General features: G+C 40.9%; 2 protein-coding genes across 6 annotated transcripts in view; both read right to left on the bottom strand.

Annotated features, from left to right (window-relative positions):
* The window catches only part of CLGN (calmegin), a 109432-nt gene that overhangs the window by 43547 nt on the left and 50854 nt on the right, over positions 1-15031 (bottom strand). The window contains exon 1 of one of the 5 annotated variants that reach the window (XM_055550645.1): positions 4437-4574. The exons of 1 other annotated variant lie outside the window; for it this stretch is intronic. The gene's annotated coding sequence lies outside the window, so the exon portion shown is untranslated. Of the gene's footprint in view, positions 1-891; positions 1036-3435; positions 3641-4436; positions 4575-15031 lie in introns of those variants that run through there. 3 more of the 5 variants (XM_055550644.1, XM_055550646.1, XM_055550647.1) reach the window with 3 other exon arrangements.
* Positions 9726-15031, bottom strand: part of MGAT4D (MGAT4 family member D) — a 56339-nt gene continuing 51033 nt past the window's right edge. The window contains exons 11-12 of the mRNA XM_055550822.1: positions 11677-11745; positions 9726-9821 (exon numbers count right to left, since the gene is read on the bottom strand). Coding sequence (XP_055406797.1) covers positions 9726-9821; positions 11677-11745 — 165 coding nt within the window. The remainder of the gene's footprint in view (positions 9822-11676; positions 11746-15031) is intronic.

The following is a 15031-nucleotide window of genomic DNA, read 5'->3' as shown; positions in this document are numbered from 1 at the left end:
TTAGTTGGTTAAATGGCCTTTAAAATCTTTCCAGCAAAGATTTTAAAGCAGCTTAAGGCTACAAAAAAATATAAAAACTAACAACTTCATCAGTCAGTTCAGTTCAGTTGCTCAGTCGTGTCCGACTCTTTGCGACCCCATGAATCGCAGCACGCCAGGACTCCCTGTCCATCACCATCTCCCGGAGTTCACTCAGACTCATGTCCATCGAGTCAGTGATGCCATCCAGCCATCTCATCCTCTGTCGTCCCCTTCTCCTGCCCCCAATCCCTCCCAGCATCAGAGTCTTTTCCAATGAGTCAACTCTTCGCATGAGGTGGCCAAAGTACTGGAGTTTCAGCTTTAGCATCATTCCTTCCAAAGAAATCCCAGGGCTGATCTCCTTCAGAATGGACTGGTTGCATCTCCTTGCAGTCCAAGGGACTCTCAAGAGTCTTCAACACCACAGTTCAAAAGCATCAATTCTTCGGCACTCAGCTTTCTTCACAGTCCAACTCTCACATCCATACATGACCACTGGAAAAACCATAGCCTTGACTAGACAGACCTTTGTTTCATAGTATTACTTTATATTTCTCTGACATTTTAAAATTTTACAGTGTTCACACAAATTTCAGGATATTTAAGAAGACAGTTATGAAGCTCAAGGATAAACAGTAAGGCTTACTATTGGAACTATAATTATCACATGACAGATAATGTAAATGTTTCTGGGTATCACCTTAATGAAAGCATCTAGAAAGAATGTCTTAACTGTTGGCATTTTTAACTTCCTGTGGTAGCCACAACAATGACCCCCACCCCAAAGATGTCCACATCTGATTCCTTGGTTCCTGTGAGTGTTACCTCACACGGTAAAGGAGGCCTCTCAGATGGAACTAAGGTTGTTACCTGCTGCTGCTAAGTCGCTTCAGTCGTGTCCGACTCTGTGCGACCCCATAGACGGCAGCCCACCAGGCTCCCCCGTCCCCAGGATTCTCCAGGCAAGAACACTGGAGTGGGTTGCCATTTCCGTCTCCAATGCATGAAAGTGAAAAGTCAAAGTGAAGTCGCTCAGTCGTGTCTGACTCTTAGAGACCCCATGGACTGCAGCCTTCCAGGCTCCTCCGTCCATGGGATTTTCCAGGCAAGAGTACTGGAGTGAGGTGCCATTGCCTTCTCTGAGGTTGTTACCTAGCTGACCCTAAAATAGATTATTCTGGATATGCAGGTGGGCCCAATATAATCACACAGGCCCTTAAAAGTCAGTGAGAGAGGGCAGAAGAGATCTGAAGAGTGAGAGGGACTCCACCCACCATAGAGATCTTGAAGACAGTGGAAGGGGGGTCATGAGCCAAGGACTGTGAGTGGGCTCTAGAAGCTGAAAATCACAACCTTCAGCTGACAATCAACAAGGAAACAAGAACCTCGGTCCTACAACCAAAAGAAATTGAATTCTGTCATCAATCTGAATGAGCAAGGAAGAATCTCCCCAGAGCTTCTAATAAGGAATGATGCCTTGTCAACACCTGATGTCAGTGCACTGAGACCTGTGTCAGACTTCTGACCTACAGAACTGTGAGAAAATAAATGTGTGGCATTAAGCTGATAAGTTTATGGTAACTTATGATGGCAACAATGAAAAACTACTACTTCCAGTATTCCTGTACTTGATTCTAGCTTCTTTGAAACAGTTCCCATCAAACAAATCTTACTTGGTAAATGCAATAGCTTTTTCAGTCCTATTGCCTACTGCTCTCTCTTGACCTTGCTGACTGCTTCTTCAAAGCTCTCTCCTTCCTTGATTTCCATGATGCTATTCCTGAGTCTTGATTCTCTTCATCTTCTCTGCCACCTTTATGGGCTCTTTCTCTAATCTCCTGTAAATGATGCTGTTCCTTCAGGTTCTGTGCCCAGGCTTTCTCCTTACATTTCATATACTTTTGGCCTCTACCTCTAAAGACTAACTGAAGACTCCCAAATGTTATCCACAGCACAGAAGCCACAACTCTTTAGTTTCTTCAAGGATGTATCAAAGCCTCCATTAATTTGAGGCTCATCTTTCCACCCAAACCGGCTCTCTAATCTCAGTTCCCTTCTTCCATTAACTGCACCTTTGGTCAACCAAATCAGCCATGTTACTCTGTCACTATCTTAAGATTATTCTTCCTGATATTCTATATCATTGGTAGCTAAACCTGTTTGGGTGTTTTTGAATGTATCTTTCTATATCCATGCCATAGCCTTAATTTAGGAATCCATGACTTTTGAAAAGCATCAGTAAAGTCCCACTTTGCTTCTTCACTTCCAGTCTTCCCAATCTATCTGCCACCTTCTCTCCAGCATGAATTTTCTAAAGAACAAGTCTAATTGTACTACCTATTCATAAAAACGTTCAACAGTTGTCTACAGTTCTCAGCATAAATTCTGCCCTTTTAAGACTCATTTCTTACTCTTGACGCTCACCTATTAACACATTCGTGCTTTCTATCTGCTATTGTAATAAGATGTTGCTGGTATTCAGTTTTAATGGCTGACTGAGGACTCACCAGCACGACTAAGCCTCAAAAGTACTGCTGGAAAAATCACTAAAGTTTTAGTTGTCATGTAACTTCAGTAGGTCAACTACAAAGTGATATGATAGAAAGTACACACACAGTTTGGCACCATCATATCAAGTTTTATATTCTATTACTAAAAAGGAAAGGGTTAAAACTGTTCTAAACCTTTTTTTCCCCCCCATCTATCAAGTGAAAGGATTAAGCTGGATGATCTTGCTGCTGCTGCTAAGTCGCTTCAGTCGTGTCCGACTCTGTGCGACCCCAGAGACGGCAGCCCACCAGGCTCCGCCGTCCCTGGGATTCTACAGGCAAGAACACTGGAGTGGGTTGCCATTTCCTTCTCCAATGCATGAAAGTGAAACGTGAAAGTGAAGTCGCTCAGTCGTGTCCGACTCTTCGCGACCCCATGGACTGCAGCCTACCAGGCTCCTCCATCCATGGGATTTTCCAGGCAAGAGTACTAGAGTGGGGTGCCACTGCCTTCTCCGGGATGATCTTAAGGTCTATTAAAGTTGGCAATTCTAGCTTTCCAGTTTGAGCACTAAAACTTATCAGGAACAAGCAATAAGGTTAATTTATAGCACTTGACAACTCACTCCAGTATTCTCGCCTAGAGAATCCCATGGACAGAGGAGCCTGACGGGCTATAGTCCATCGAGTCACAAAGAGTCCATCCAACACGACTGAAGTGACTAAGCACAGCACTGTTTAGTGTCTACAGATCCATTAACATACACCATCCATACATAATAATCAACTTTATCAACTAGATGAGGGCTATCTTCGATGGATTTACATTTAAGTTCCAAATGTGACTGGAAGATCAAACCAATTGCATGTGAAGACAAAACTGTAAACTGAAAAGAAGTCAAACAATTGCCAAAAGGAAGGTTACCTTCAGTAATTAAAAGACCTAGAGTGACGTAAAAATTTTAAAGCAAACAAAATCGCAGGGCTAGATCAAGGTTTTGATGTTTTTAAAGCATCAAAAAGATTCCATACAAACTAACTTTCCTAATTCGAGAGTTCTTCCCATGGCCACTCTCGAATGATCTGCTTTCTCCCTTCTGGACAGCAAACGCCTCGGAGCCCTGTTGCTCCGGCAGGTGCTATAAATAAAATCAGCTAAAGTATCTGATCGTAAACAGCCCGTCGGCGATAATGAGTCTCGAGTCATTAGGGCTTCGTGGGATTCACCACAACGCTCTCCCTCCCTCCCCAGCGGCGCGCACCGGGCTCCAGGCGGCGCGTCGAGGGAGCGGCCGGGAGTCGCGGGCCACCAGCGCCGAGAGGTCAGGTCCCTTCGCCTCTATAGAGGCGGGGAGGTCGTGAACTGAGCCTAGTTGGGGTTGACTCGCCTTTCCGTGCGAAGTAGCGGGCGGAGTGAGCTGCGCTGAAATGAGACCGGCCCCCCTCTCCATCGCTCGGGAGCGCGCACCGGGGCTCGAGCGTGGAACGGGGCTGAAATGGCAACCGCTGGAGTAACGGACTCGGCTCCCCGGGGCCTCTGAACCCTCGGGAACAGGCCGGGCTGACGGGCCACCTGGCCTTCCCCGCGCCAGCCCCAGCGCCGCAGGTGGACATGGACATAGAAGTTCCGGGGGTCCCAACCGACCCCGAGGGGGGCATCACCCCACCGCCGCCCGCCGCCCGCCCGGGCCGGCCTCCCTACCCCCGAGGCCCGGAGAGCCCTCCCGAGAACCTCGCTGGCCGCGTCCCCATCCCCAAACTCAGCACCCACCTCCTCACGGGTCCCTACCGGTCCGCCCAGCGGACGCCCAAGAAAGGGGCGCAGCAGGAACCCCCGCCCTGCGAGGAAGAACTAGGACTCGGCTTCCTCACCCCCAGCTGGAGCACAGAACGACGCGGAAAAGTGACCTACTACTGCCCACGCACCTGTCTTGCGGGCCCGTTTTCGGGAGTGGCAGCTCAGATGTCCGAGCTGCTGCCACTTGGTCCCCGCGTCTCCCCCAGCTCAATCCAGCCGCCGGCCGCGCAGCAGCGACTGCTAACCGCGCGTGCGCGTGCGGCCGCGGGCGCGTGGTGCGCGCACCTGCACCAAGGGACTCAACCGCCGCAGAGGGACCTTCCCAACCCCGAGCCGCGCGGCCCCCACCGGCCGGTTGTTGCGTGCATCCGGCTCCTCGGATGGCCTGGGAGGAACTCCTCGCTAACCATCCGAAGACCCTTCCTTTCCGCAGAGCGCCTGCTCTCTGGGAGCAGTGAGGTTCAACCTCCTAATGCACATAATTGGGCCCTGAATTTTGAGTAAATCATATTTTAACAGCGTCCAGTTAGTACCCCAGGCCTTCCCCGGGGTTCTAGACGTTCTGATGGGAGGTCATTGTGGTCAGCAGGGAGCTATTCTTCCCTGAAAGTGTATGATAGAGATATATTAAATATTAACATAATAAAGAGTACTACATGGTTTCTTTCTGAAATGCTGATAAGAATTGTTAATCTTTCGTTGTGTTTACTGCGCTCTAAACGGTTCTACTTCCATTATGTTATCGAACGTCCCAACAACCCTGGTGAAAAAAACTGAAGATAATTACTTGCCTTTGGCTTTAAGTATTAATGGTGTAAATGGAGTTCAAATCTTTTCCAAAGCCTGTCATTTTAACTCACTAAAAGTTAAAATATAGCATAAACATAGTAAAGTCAAAAGTAAAGTCAAGTTGCTCAGTCGTGTCCGACTCTTTGCGACCCCATGGACTATAGCCCACCAGGCTTCTCCGTCCATGGGATTTTCCAGGCAAGAATACTAGAGTGGGTTGCCATTTCCTTCTCCAGGAGGTCTTCCTGACCCAGGGATTGAACCAGGGTCTCCCGCATTGTAGGCAGACGCTTTACCGTCTAAGCATGGGAAAGGGGAAATAAATGCAGAAAATATCTGAGTCACTCCTAGGTAACGGGCCCCAAGAAGCAGACATGAGCACTTTCAGCTCCCTTGCATGGCCACCAGGTTGAATCACAACTTTCTTCGCCCCATAGATGTTGGATCATACAGCCCTTACTCCTTATTCTTGGTAGTAAATTTTGACTTTGATTTTGGTATTATCATGCTTTCAATTTTATTGTAATAATAAAATACTTAACTTGTGATATCTCTATTAAAGTGTCTCAGATTAAGGGAATTGATGGAGCTCCATGCATAAAATGTGATTATTGGCTAGATATAAAGATCACTGAACATTTTTCACATTGCATCCGTGATAAGGCCACTATATCTAGACTTCTGACACTGTCATCTTCTGTGTCAAAGATGGTATTTTTGGTATTTGGATGGTATTTATGGGTTTTTTAAACAACTTTTTAAGACAACTTTATTCCAGGTACTTTTAACAGTATTATGCTCTTCTTTTCTTAGGCTTTGCAACTTCTGTTATTCAACATAATTCTGTGACCGGTAACGAATTTGACTTGTTAGAAAAGAATTTCTGAAGGATCCACTCAAAGTTTGCAATGAAGAAGCTGAAAGCATAAACTTTAGGAACAAGGAATCTGAGCTAAATGAGCCCTTAATCTGATCCATTGATGTAAAGATTTTTAAAAACTCAAGATTCAGATATATGCTTAATACTTATTCTCAGTTTAGAATGTTGTTTGAAGGAGTACCTATTTATCTATTTTGTTATTTTAATAGGAATTCAGAATGAAAAGCTAAAGTGTTTCCATGTTCCTCGTACTGAGAGGCTTATCAGACACTTATTGAATATTTAGCTTCTATCTGCTAAACTATGAAAATGCTGATAATGCAAAGATCACAACTCGATGAGCTCTGCTTTCAAATAGCTAATATATTTAGAAAAACAGACATATAATCTGTTGACCACCATTCTAGAAAGAGACCCAACTGAGATAAAAAGGCATTTATCTGGGGTCTGTTAGGACTCCACCCTGGAGACACAGACTCAAGAACTACCTGAATTGTGTTTTGCTGGACTACAAAATGAGGGAGGCTTATAAAGGCAAAAACCGAATGCTTAAAGTTACTTGAGTGGTTATCAAGAATTATAATTGGAGCTGGCAAGAAGTAAGGGTGCTTATTAAGTGAGGATTGGTGGGGGTCCCAAATGGTTGTGTAGTTACAAGGGGAGAACTTGAGACCATAAGGTTGCAGCTGACAGGTGTTGTTTTGAATACAGCTGGTGGTGGTCTTGAGTCTGGCATAGCTCAAAGAAAGTTCAGGTTCTCAGTGGTGCAGAGACTTCTCTGAGACCTGGTCTTCATTGGCCACCCAACTCCATTTTTGTATGCCTGATCCAAGATGACTCCGCCTGATCCAAGATTACCCCATTATAATTTTATTATCAAATTAAATATTCAATAATGTATAAGTTACATAATAGAATGGACAAAATGCTGGGACAGAGTATGTTGCCATTCATTTTTCCTAAAGGAAAGTTTCATCAGAGAAGTACTATTGGACCCTATGAAAGCCAAGGAAGTGGGCATTCTTGGTATCATGGTTGACATTTTATGTCTCTACTTGTTATCAATTTGGGTAAACTGTATTACCCTAAGAAATCACTCATTTTTATCTAAGCATTCAGAAAGAAAATATCAGTAAAACAAAAATCTTTCATCTCATGATTCATTCATTACCTATGAGTAGCTACTAATATCAACACAGCATCTAAAAATATATGCAGGTTAGTGAGGAAAAAACAAAAACAACATAAGATGATGGTCTTCTTGGGAAAATGCCTGCACAGATCTAGCTCCCATTATTTGTTCATAATTGTTTCAATTCTGTCACCAGGTGGAAGATCCATACAGAACACAGCAAATCCCTAGATACTTTACACATTAGAAGAGAGTGTCTCTTTCCCTTCTACCAGGAGTATACCACATTTACTATTACAACTACTATTAATTGTACTACCATATAACCATTTACGTCCACAGTATTTAAGGCAGGTGATGGTGGCTATTACCAGTACTTGAGAGCCATTCTGGCAACAGACTTTCACTTGCCATGCCTCCCGTGTTTACAGAGCTATTCATTTAAAAGTAATGTTGAAAAAAAAAAAAAAAGTCTGTTCTGAATGTGGCTTCTACAAACTTATCTGATATATTGAGTCAGGTGCTTAAATACATAATTTGCCTTCATGTATTTGTTTGAAGACAAGTGATTTTTAAAAAGCAAAATTAGTATGTTATAAAATGAATGCCCCAACCAACCAGTGAGCACTATTTGCTCTGCTATACTTCAGATAGGTGTCTAAGATTCTCCAAATCTCCGCTTCCCCATACACTTAGACCAGAGGTTGTGGGTGGTGAACGAGACCCTCCAAATATCTACCATTTGGGAGCAGTGGGGATGGGAATGGAAGATGGGGGCATCTCTCCCGGCTACATTAGAAACATTTTTGAGAACTGCTTTGTGCTGACCACTGAAACACTCTTGTTCTGGAATCATTCCCTTAAGGACAGCAGTCATTGGGTTGAATCTTTAAGGCTCTTTTAACTTCCTTCTCTTTATCATAACTTCCAGCATCTGCCACGCCAGGGTATATGGGTCAGGGTTCAAATGCCTCTTTCTGGGTGTCACAGCGGTGTTCCCTTGGAATCATCTGCAATCATTCAGGCCTTTCAACAACAGCCAGTGGAATGTTGGACAGTCTCCTTTCATACTGTTCCAGTTTATTGTATCAACCCTTCGGGTATTTTGTGCCAATCTTGGATGGTGAGCTAAGAAGTCCTAGTGGGTACCTTTACAAGGAATCGTGCCTTCGTTTTGAGAAATGCTCTACCTGGAATTAGTTGTAATTTTTCATATTAACCTGGAATATGATCTGGTAGATTTAAAAGCTCAAAACTGAAGTCAAATTTTAAAAATACATGTCTTTTATTCTTATTTTTCTTCCCAACTTTATTGAGATAATAGTTGAAATATAGCTCCTTTCTTTAAAGAAGAAAGTGAAATGGTGCATATGAACAGTTCATCATTCATATTCACTTTGGTATGTGACACGGTTCATATTGATGTAAATGTGTGAAGTTTTTTAGTCAAGGATAATACAGCAGTTTGAATTAAGATTTTCATATTTTATGAAGGATAAGAAAGAAGTAATATCTCATTATTTCTCAAAATAAAGTAAAACTCAATAGAATAACAAGAAGAAAAATAGATTTTAATAGATTCCTATAAGAAACTTATGAATTAATAAAGATTTAAAAGCATTTAACAAATAAATTAAAAAGCCTGATATAAGAGAAACCAGCACCCATTGAATAGGAATATTTAAAGAAGACATTTATAAAGCACAAAACTAACATTTATAAAAACAAATGAAAAAAGGAAATCAATTATACCTCAATAAAAATGCAAATGAGTAATGCATATTTGAAAGGGAGTATGTAAAGACTATACATTCTTCCGTAATTCATATGAAATATAAGAATTCTTAACTCTCAAAGTTTATCACACAAAGTTCTCTAACAACAAGGTAATTAAATTTATAAATCAACAATAAGAGATGGCAAAACCAAGATATTAAAAAAACACTCCCAAATAACCCAAGAGTTAAGAATGCAATAAGAAGAGAAAATATGAAATCTTTAGAAACTGAATGACTGTCAGAATACATATACATCAAGATGTTTGTTAATCAGCTCAAATGGCACTTGGAAGTTTTAGTTTTAAATGCATTTGTTAAAAGGACAGGAAGATACTGTGGCGCCGCCAGCCTCAGAGTTGCTCAGCCTTGTGCTTTCTATTTTTGGTGTCTTAACACAATAGATAACAGCATGTACTGGTTCACACAGGACCTGTCCCGGATGATAGCAAGTTTCTGAAATGTTAGCTACTTAGCTAAAATGTTTAGCTACTTAGATAGCTACTTAACTATCTAATTCAACAAAATAGATTTCTTTATTTTTAAAAACTTCCCTGTCTTATTTTTATAAAAATTTGTAATAATAAGGATACAAGTATCATAAACAAATATGCAAATTTTTCTTGACATAGAGGCAGTTAAATATTTTCAAAGCTTGTTCATTATTCCTTCCTCTTGTATATATAATCATTTGTTTTGAATATTACAATTTCTGAAAGATGCCATTAGAAATCATGGTGATCGAAGATTAAAGTATTACAGAGCTTCTTCTTCTTGTGCTTCATTTTTCATATTTCCTGTAATAAAAATAAGAAATCTGTTAACATCTAGAAATAGTATATTATTCATTCATAAGGATGTAATTATTTTCATGACAGTTTCTTGACAGTACTCTTTCCTTATTCTGTTCTTTTGCTACCACCTCCGTCTGCTCTATCTTTACATAAAAGAGACACATAAAACTTTACATAACAATTGTGAAGAAAATACAAACATGCTGCATGTCATTATTCAACAGTTAATGTATTTTGATGGGAACTATTCTTCTATGCCTTCTTCCATCACCTCCAACCAGGACTAACACAAAACAAATGGGTCATACACACACAAAAAGCCATTGTTTAACTGACATTCAAAGTTATTTGGGCACCCTGTATTTAATCTGGCAACCCTGCCTGCAACACATTGAAACATTCTGCCCTGAGCCCAGGGCACTGCAGTAAAAGGAAGATGACCTTTCGTGTAGGACGAAGCACTAGCAAATTATCAAACACGCTGTTCTCTGGCTTATCAAATAACAGAGACTCTTTAAGTACTTTGAGTTTTCACAAGTTATTAGTACTGAGACATTTTGGTTGAAATTCTTTATGTTTATTATAGATGTAGAACATGAAATGATAAAGGACATTTAAATTGAAGACATAGGTAAAATTTTAAAATTTGTCAAACTAAAATTCATCACGAAGGTGAATTTTTATCTTACTAGATTATTATTTTTGAACTATAAGCTAGATGAATAGAGATAACCTAAATTATTTTTCTGCTTAATAAACTATATATAATTTATCTTATAAAAAGAATTATATGAGAAGTACAAGAAATAACTGGTTAAGGAAAAAATTTTACAATAAGGTTTTTAAAGGATGTAAAAGGAATAAATATTAAGGAAAACACAGCAATGAAAGTGTTGCTATGATGGTCTTGATTAAAGAAAAGACGGAGACTTTTACTCCTCTGGGGACATGTATGTAAATCTTATTTTACTTAACAAAATCAAAAGTTGAAAAAAATTGAAATGAAATATCCCACGTCTCTGTTTAAGGTATGGAGAACTAGACTCCACTGGAATGAGCGAGCGTAAATGAACAGAAAAGGCATTCATACACTCTACAACATTGTTTGCAAACCAACAGATTCTTCCAAATGTACCAAAAACTTCCAGGAAGCCTCATCCTTTTCAGTTTTTTAAAGGAATATGAAGATAAATGCAGGGTCAGCCTGAGGGTGAGGGAAAGGAAATAAAATTTATCTATATTGCCACCAGGCAACCAAGAATCACCAAATACTTGAGAAAGTGTGCAACAAGACAGAAAAAAGGTCAAAATAAACAGGCAGATAGTTTGATTTTATTATAGAAAAAAACCCAGCTCATTCAGAATGCAGAAGAGAACTTCAAAATTGTTTACTGAAAAGATCTAATACTCAGAAATTTGAGGAAAACTGTATCCTCAAAACAAGAAGATGCTAGGAAAAAACAGAAGAACATTTTTAAAAACTTCAATAGAAAAGTTAGTCAAGGAACCCACCAAGTACATAGGAAAACAAGTACAGGAAATAGTAGATAAAAGCTATGACATATAGAGGATTGGCTAACTAAGTTTAATGTCTGATTATTAAGACTTTCAGAAATGAAAATTAGGAAAAAAAAAAAAAGAGAGGCAAAATAATCAAAGTAATAATATGCCTTGGACTAAATATCTGTGTCACCCTTTCTTAAATTTGTATGTTTGAAGTGTAAATCCCCAGTGTATTTGAAAGTGGGCTCTTTGGGAGATAATTAGGTCATGAGGGTGGAATACTCATGAATGAGATCTGTGCCTTTATAGTGATAGTGAAGTTGCTCAGTCGTGTCCGACTCTTTGCGACCCCATGGACTGTAGCCTACCAGACTTCTCCGTCCATGGGATTTTTCAGGCAAGAGTACTGGAGTGGGTTGCCATTTCCTTCTCCAGGGAATCTTCCCAACCCAGGGATAGAACCCAGGTCTCCTGCATTGTAGGCAGACGCTTTACCCTCTGAGCCAGGAAACCAGAGCTTTCTCTGCTCTTGGCCATGTGATGATATAACCAGAAGACAGCTATCTGCAAACCAGAAAGAGGACCCTGACCATAACGTGCCATGTTGCCACCCTGATCCTGGACTTACCAGCCTCCAAAACTGTCAGAAATAAATTGCTGCTATTTAAGCCACTCCATCAGTGGTATTTTTGGGCATAGCAGCCCAAACTAAGATGTAATAAAAATGAATAAGAATCTGAGTTAATATTAATCTATCCTGCAGGAAAAATAATTGTGTGGAAAAATAAAAATTAGCAGCACAGGTATATTATTTAGCTGTAGAAAGATAACTACGAGAATTCAAAGTAGGAATGATTAAATGTTGCCTCTGGAAGGCAATGGCACCCCACTCCAGTATTCTTGCCTGGAGAATCCCATGGATGGAGGAGCCTGGTAGGCTACAGTCCATGGGGTTGCTAAGAGTTGGACACGACTGAGCGTCTTCACTTTCACTTTTCACTTTCATGCATTGGAGAAGGAAATGGCAACCCACTCCAGTGTTCTTGCCTGGAGAATCCCAGGGACGGGGGAGCCTGGTGGGCTGCCGTCTATGGGGTCACACAGAGTTGGACACGACTGAAGCGACTTAGCAGCAGCAGCAGCTGGTGAGTCAGATAGAGCAGGGGAAGTAGGGAGAGGGGACTGATGCCTTTTATTATGTTCTTGTTATTAACTTTTAACTATATGTGTGTGTATATTACTTGATAAATAGAAACAAAGCTATGAATCTTAAATATAATTGAATTTTATTCCATTTTGAAATGCCGTGTTTGGAAAATGGAAGGGATAATCCATTCTGCAACCTTTCATCAGTTTGGAAACATCTAATCTTAGGTATTTAAACGTCCTAGGAAATTAACAGTCCATCATTTCCCTGAAGTTGATTTAAAGGATGCTGAAAGCACTTCAGATTCCTAAACTGGGAGGGAAAAAGGAGTGGTGGTGGTCTGCTTGTTGTTCTTGTATGAAAGAAGGGAAACATTCAGAAAGGAGCTGTGAAAGGAGACAGACACTTGACTGATTTGATAATGGATAAAGGTGCCTGGGAAATTCAATACCTGAGCTATTGATACTTTATTTCCACAAAGCAGCTGGGGATCTATCATATTTAGAGCTATAGTATGTTTGGGTATCTTTGAACATTACAATGTTGAAAACTCCACATATGCTTTACCATATCTCATCTTTGCTTCAAGCTTTTCCTGATCTCAGTCCCACTTAAAATAAAAACCAAAAAAAAAAAAAAAAACCTTTCATCATGATGCAAGTCTAACTGAAAGTCACCAGTGCAGAGTTATATTCATGGAAATGTACCCACATTAAAGTGGTGGTCGGTAGATAAATAAAGCGTACTTTTGGTTGTATAATATATAAAACAAGGAACAGAAAGCCACTTTGAGGAGCTCTGGAAGTGCACGGGTCATGAGGAAGCCATGGAGGATGATCAGAGCAGTAGCAGGCCACGTGGGGAGGAACCCTGGAGGCCAGAGGCCCCAGTGATCTCACTGCCTGGCACCAAGCGCAACCTCAATTCCTGATCCTCCACAGGTGACCGCCGCCTTCTCAGCTGTCTTCCTTGTCTATGGGAGTATCTCTGCTCTCAGAATCTAACGTGGAACTTTCTGGATGAAGACCTTCTGTGAGCTATACTTCTCGGTTTTTCCCGAGAACAGAAGAGAATGGAGAGAGGGTGGTGATGATGCAGGATTAATGACAGATGTGAAGTAAAGGAAGCAGGTGAAATAACGAATTACATTTATACTAAGGTACTAATTTGAAGTGTAATTAATTTTCTCGGAGAGATAGGATACTTGTGTACATAAAAAGGGAAGCCTGGTGTGCTGCAGTTCACGGCATTGCCGAGTCTGACACAACTGAGCGACTGAACAATAAACAACAATACATAAAAAGAATGAACTGGAAGTCCTGGAAATTAAAATTTAGTTTTCTGAAGTTGAAAAACAAATGAAGAGACGGAAAAGTAAAAGCTGCAAGAATGAACTAGTAGTCTGCCTAATAAAATGGTGAATCAGACACAGGTACTTTCACTCTTTCTTGAACTCACACTTAAAACAACACTGAAGGCCATTTAGAAAATGCATGATCTTACAGAGTGAGAGAGAAGACAAAGGTAACAAAATGAACGATGTCTAAGAAAGCTGTATCTCAAACCTTCGGCAGGAAATGGACAAGCATTCTGCAGGGCAGAACCTGCCACGTACTGCTAGAAATGGAGGTGAAAGTGGGGCAAAACCCTGGGGGTGGCTGGCAAGTCTGTCTGAGAGGTGGTTAAAGCTCTAGAGACCATCTCTGGCCGCTTGATTTCAGATGATTATCTTTTCTCCACTCTTGAAGGATAATTCTCTAAAAAGGAAAACAGGGTACCTAGACTCAAACCAGGGTAGGGGTGGTAATGAAAAACAGGGTAAATAAATGAATTCTGACAAAGTGAACAGTGAAAACTCCATCTGTCTTTGCCCACATGGCTCTCATATTCTCTAGCAATTTAAGCAAGACCTAAAGATACTAACATAGGGAGACTTCCCAAAAGAAGGACCTATCCACTCCTCTCAAAGTGAAAGGGACAAATCCAGCCATGTGCTACATCCTCCAATCAGCGCTCTCTGCATTTGAACACACAACCTACCTACTATCACTGGATATATGAGAAAACCCTTTAACATGAAAACAGGGACTTACTTTAAAAAAAACTGGAGGAAAGAGAAACTATACAGGAAGTACAAAAAAGATTTTATACAAAAATTATACCCAAAAAAAGATACTATAAAAAATTTTCTAAAAGAAATCTTTTTAAAACTATTAAAATTCTCAGATAGTTGATAGTCACTCAGTGGGGTCCAACTCTTTGTGGCCCATGGACCTCTCCAGGAAAAAATACTAGAGTGGGTTGCCATTCCCTTCTCCACGGGATCTTTATGACCCAGGGATCAAACCTGGGTCTCCTGCATTGCAGGAAGGTTCTTTACTGTCTGAACCACCAGGGAAGCCTCAAGGCTGCCAGGCTCCTCTGTCTGTGGAATTCTTCAGGCAAGAATACTGAAGTGAGTTGCCATTCCCTTCTCCAGGGGGATCTTTCCGACACAGGGATTGAACCCCAGTCTCCTGCATTGCAGGCAGATTCTTTACCACCTAATTCTTTACCACCAGATTCTTCACCAGGGAAGCCCTCAGAGGATTAAGTTGAACTACTAAAATTTCAATCACAAAATAACAACCAAATGTTATAAAAAGAGGTAGTGACATTAGGAGAATAAAAGGGGTTCTTAGACATTAAAAGTGTATTAGCAAA

Source organism: Bubalus kerabau, chromosome 16, assembly GCF_029407905.1.
Source record: "Bubalus kerabau isolate K-KA32 ecotype Philippines breed swamp buffalo chromosome 16, PCC_UOA_SB_1v2, whole genome shotgun sequence".
NCBI lineage: Eukaryota > Metazoa > Chordata > Mammalia > Artiodactyla > Bovidae > Bubalus > Bubalus kerabau.
This window is presented reverse-complemented; position numbering and strand designations above follow the sequence as displayed.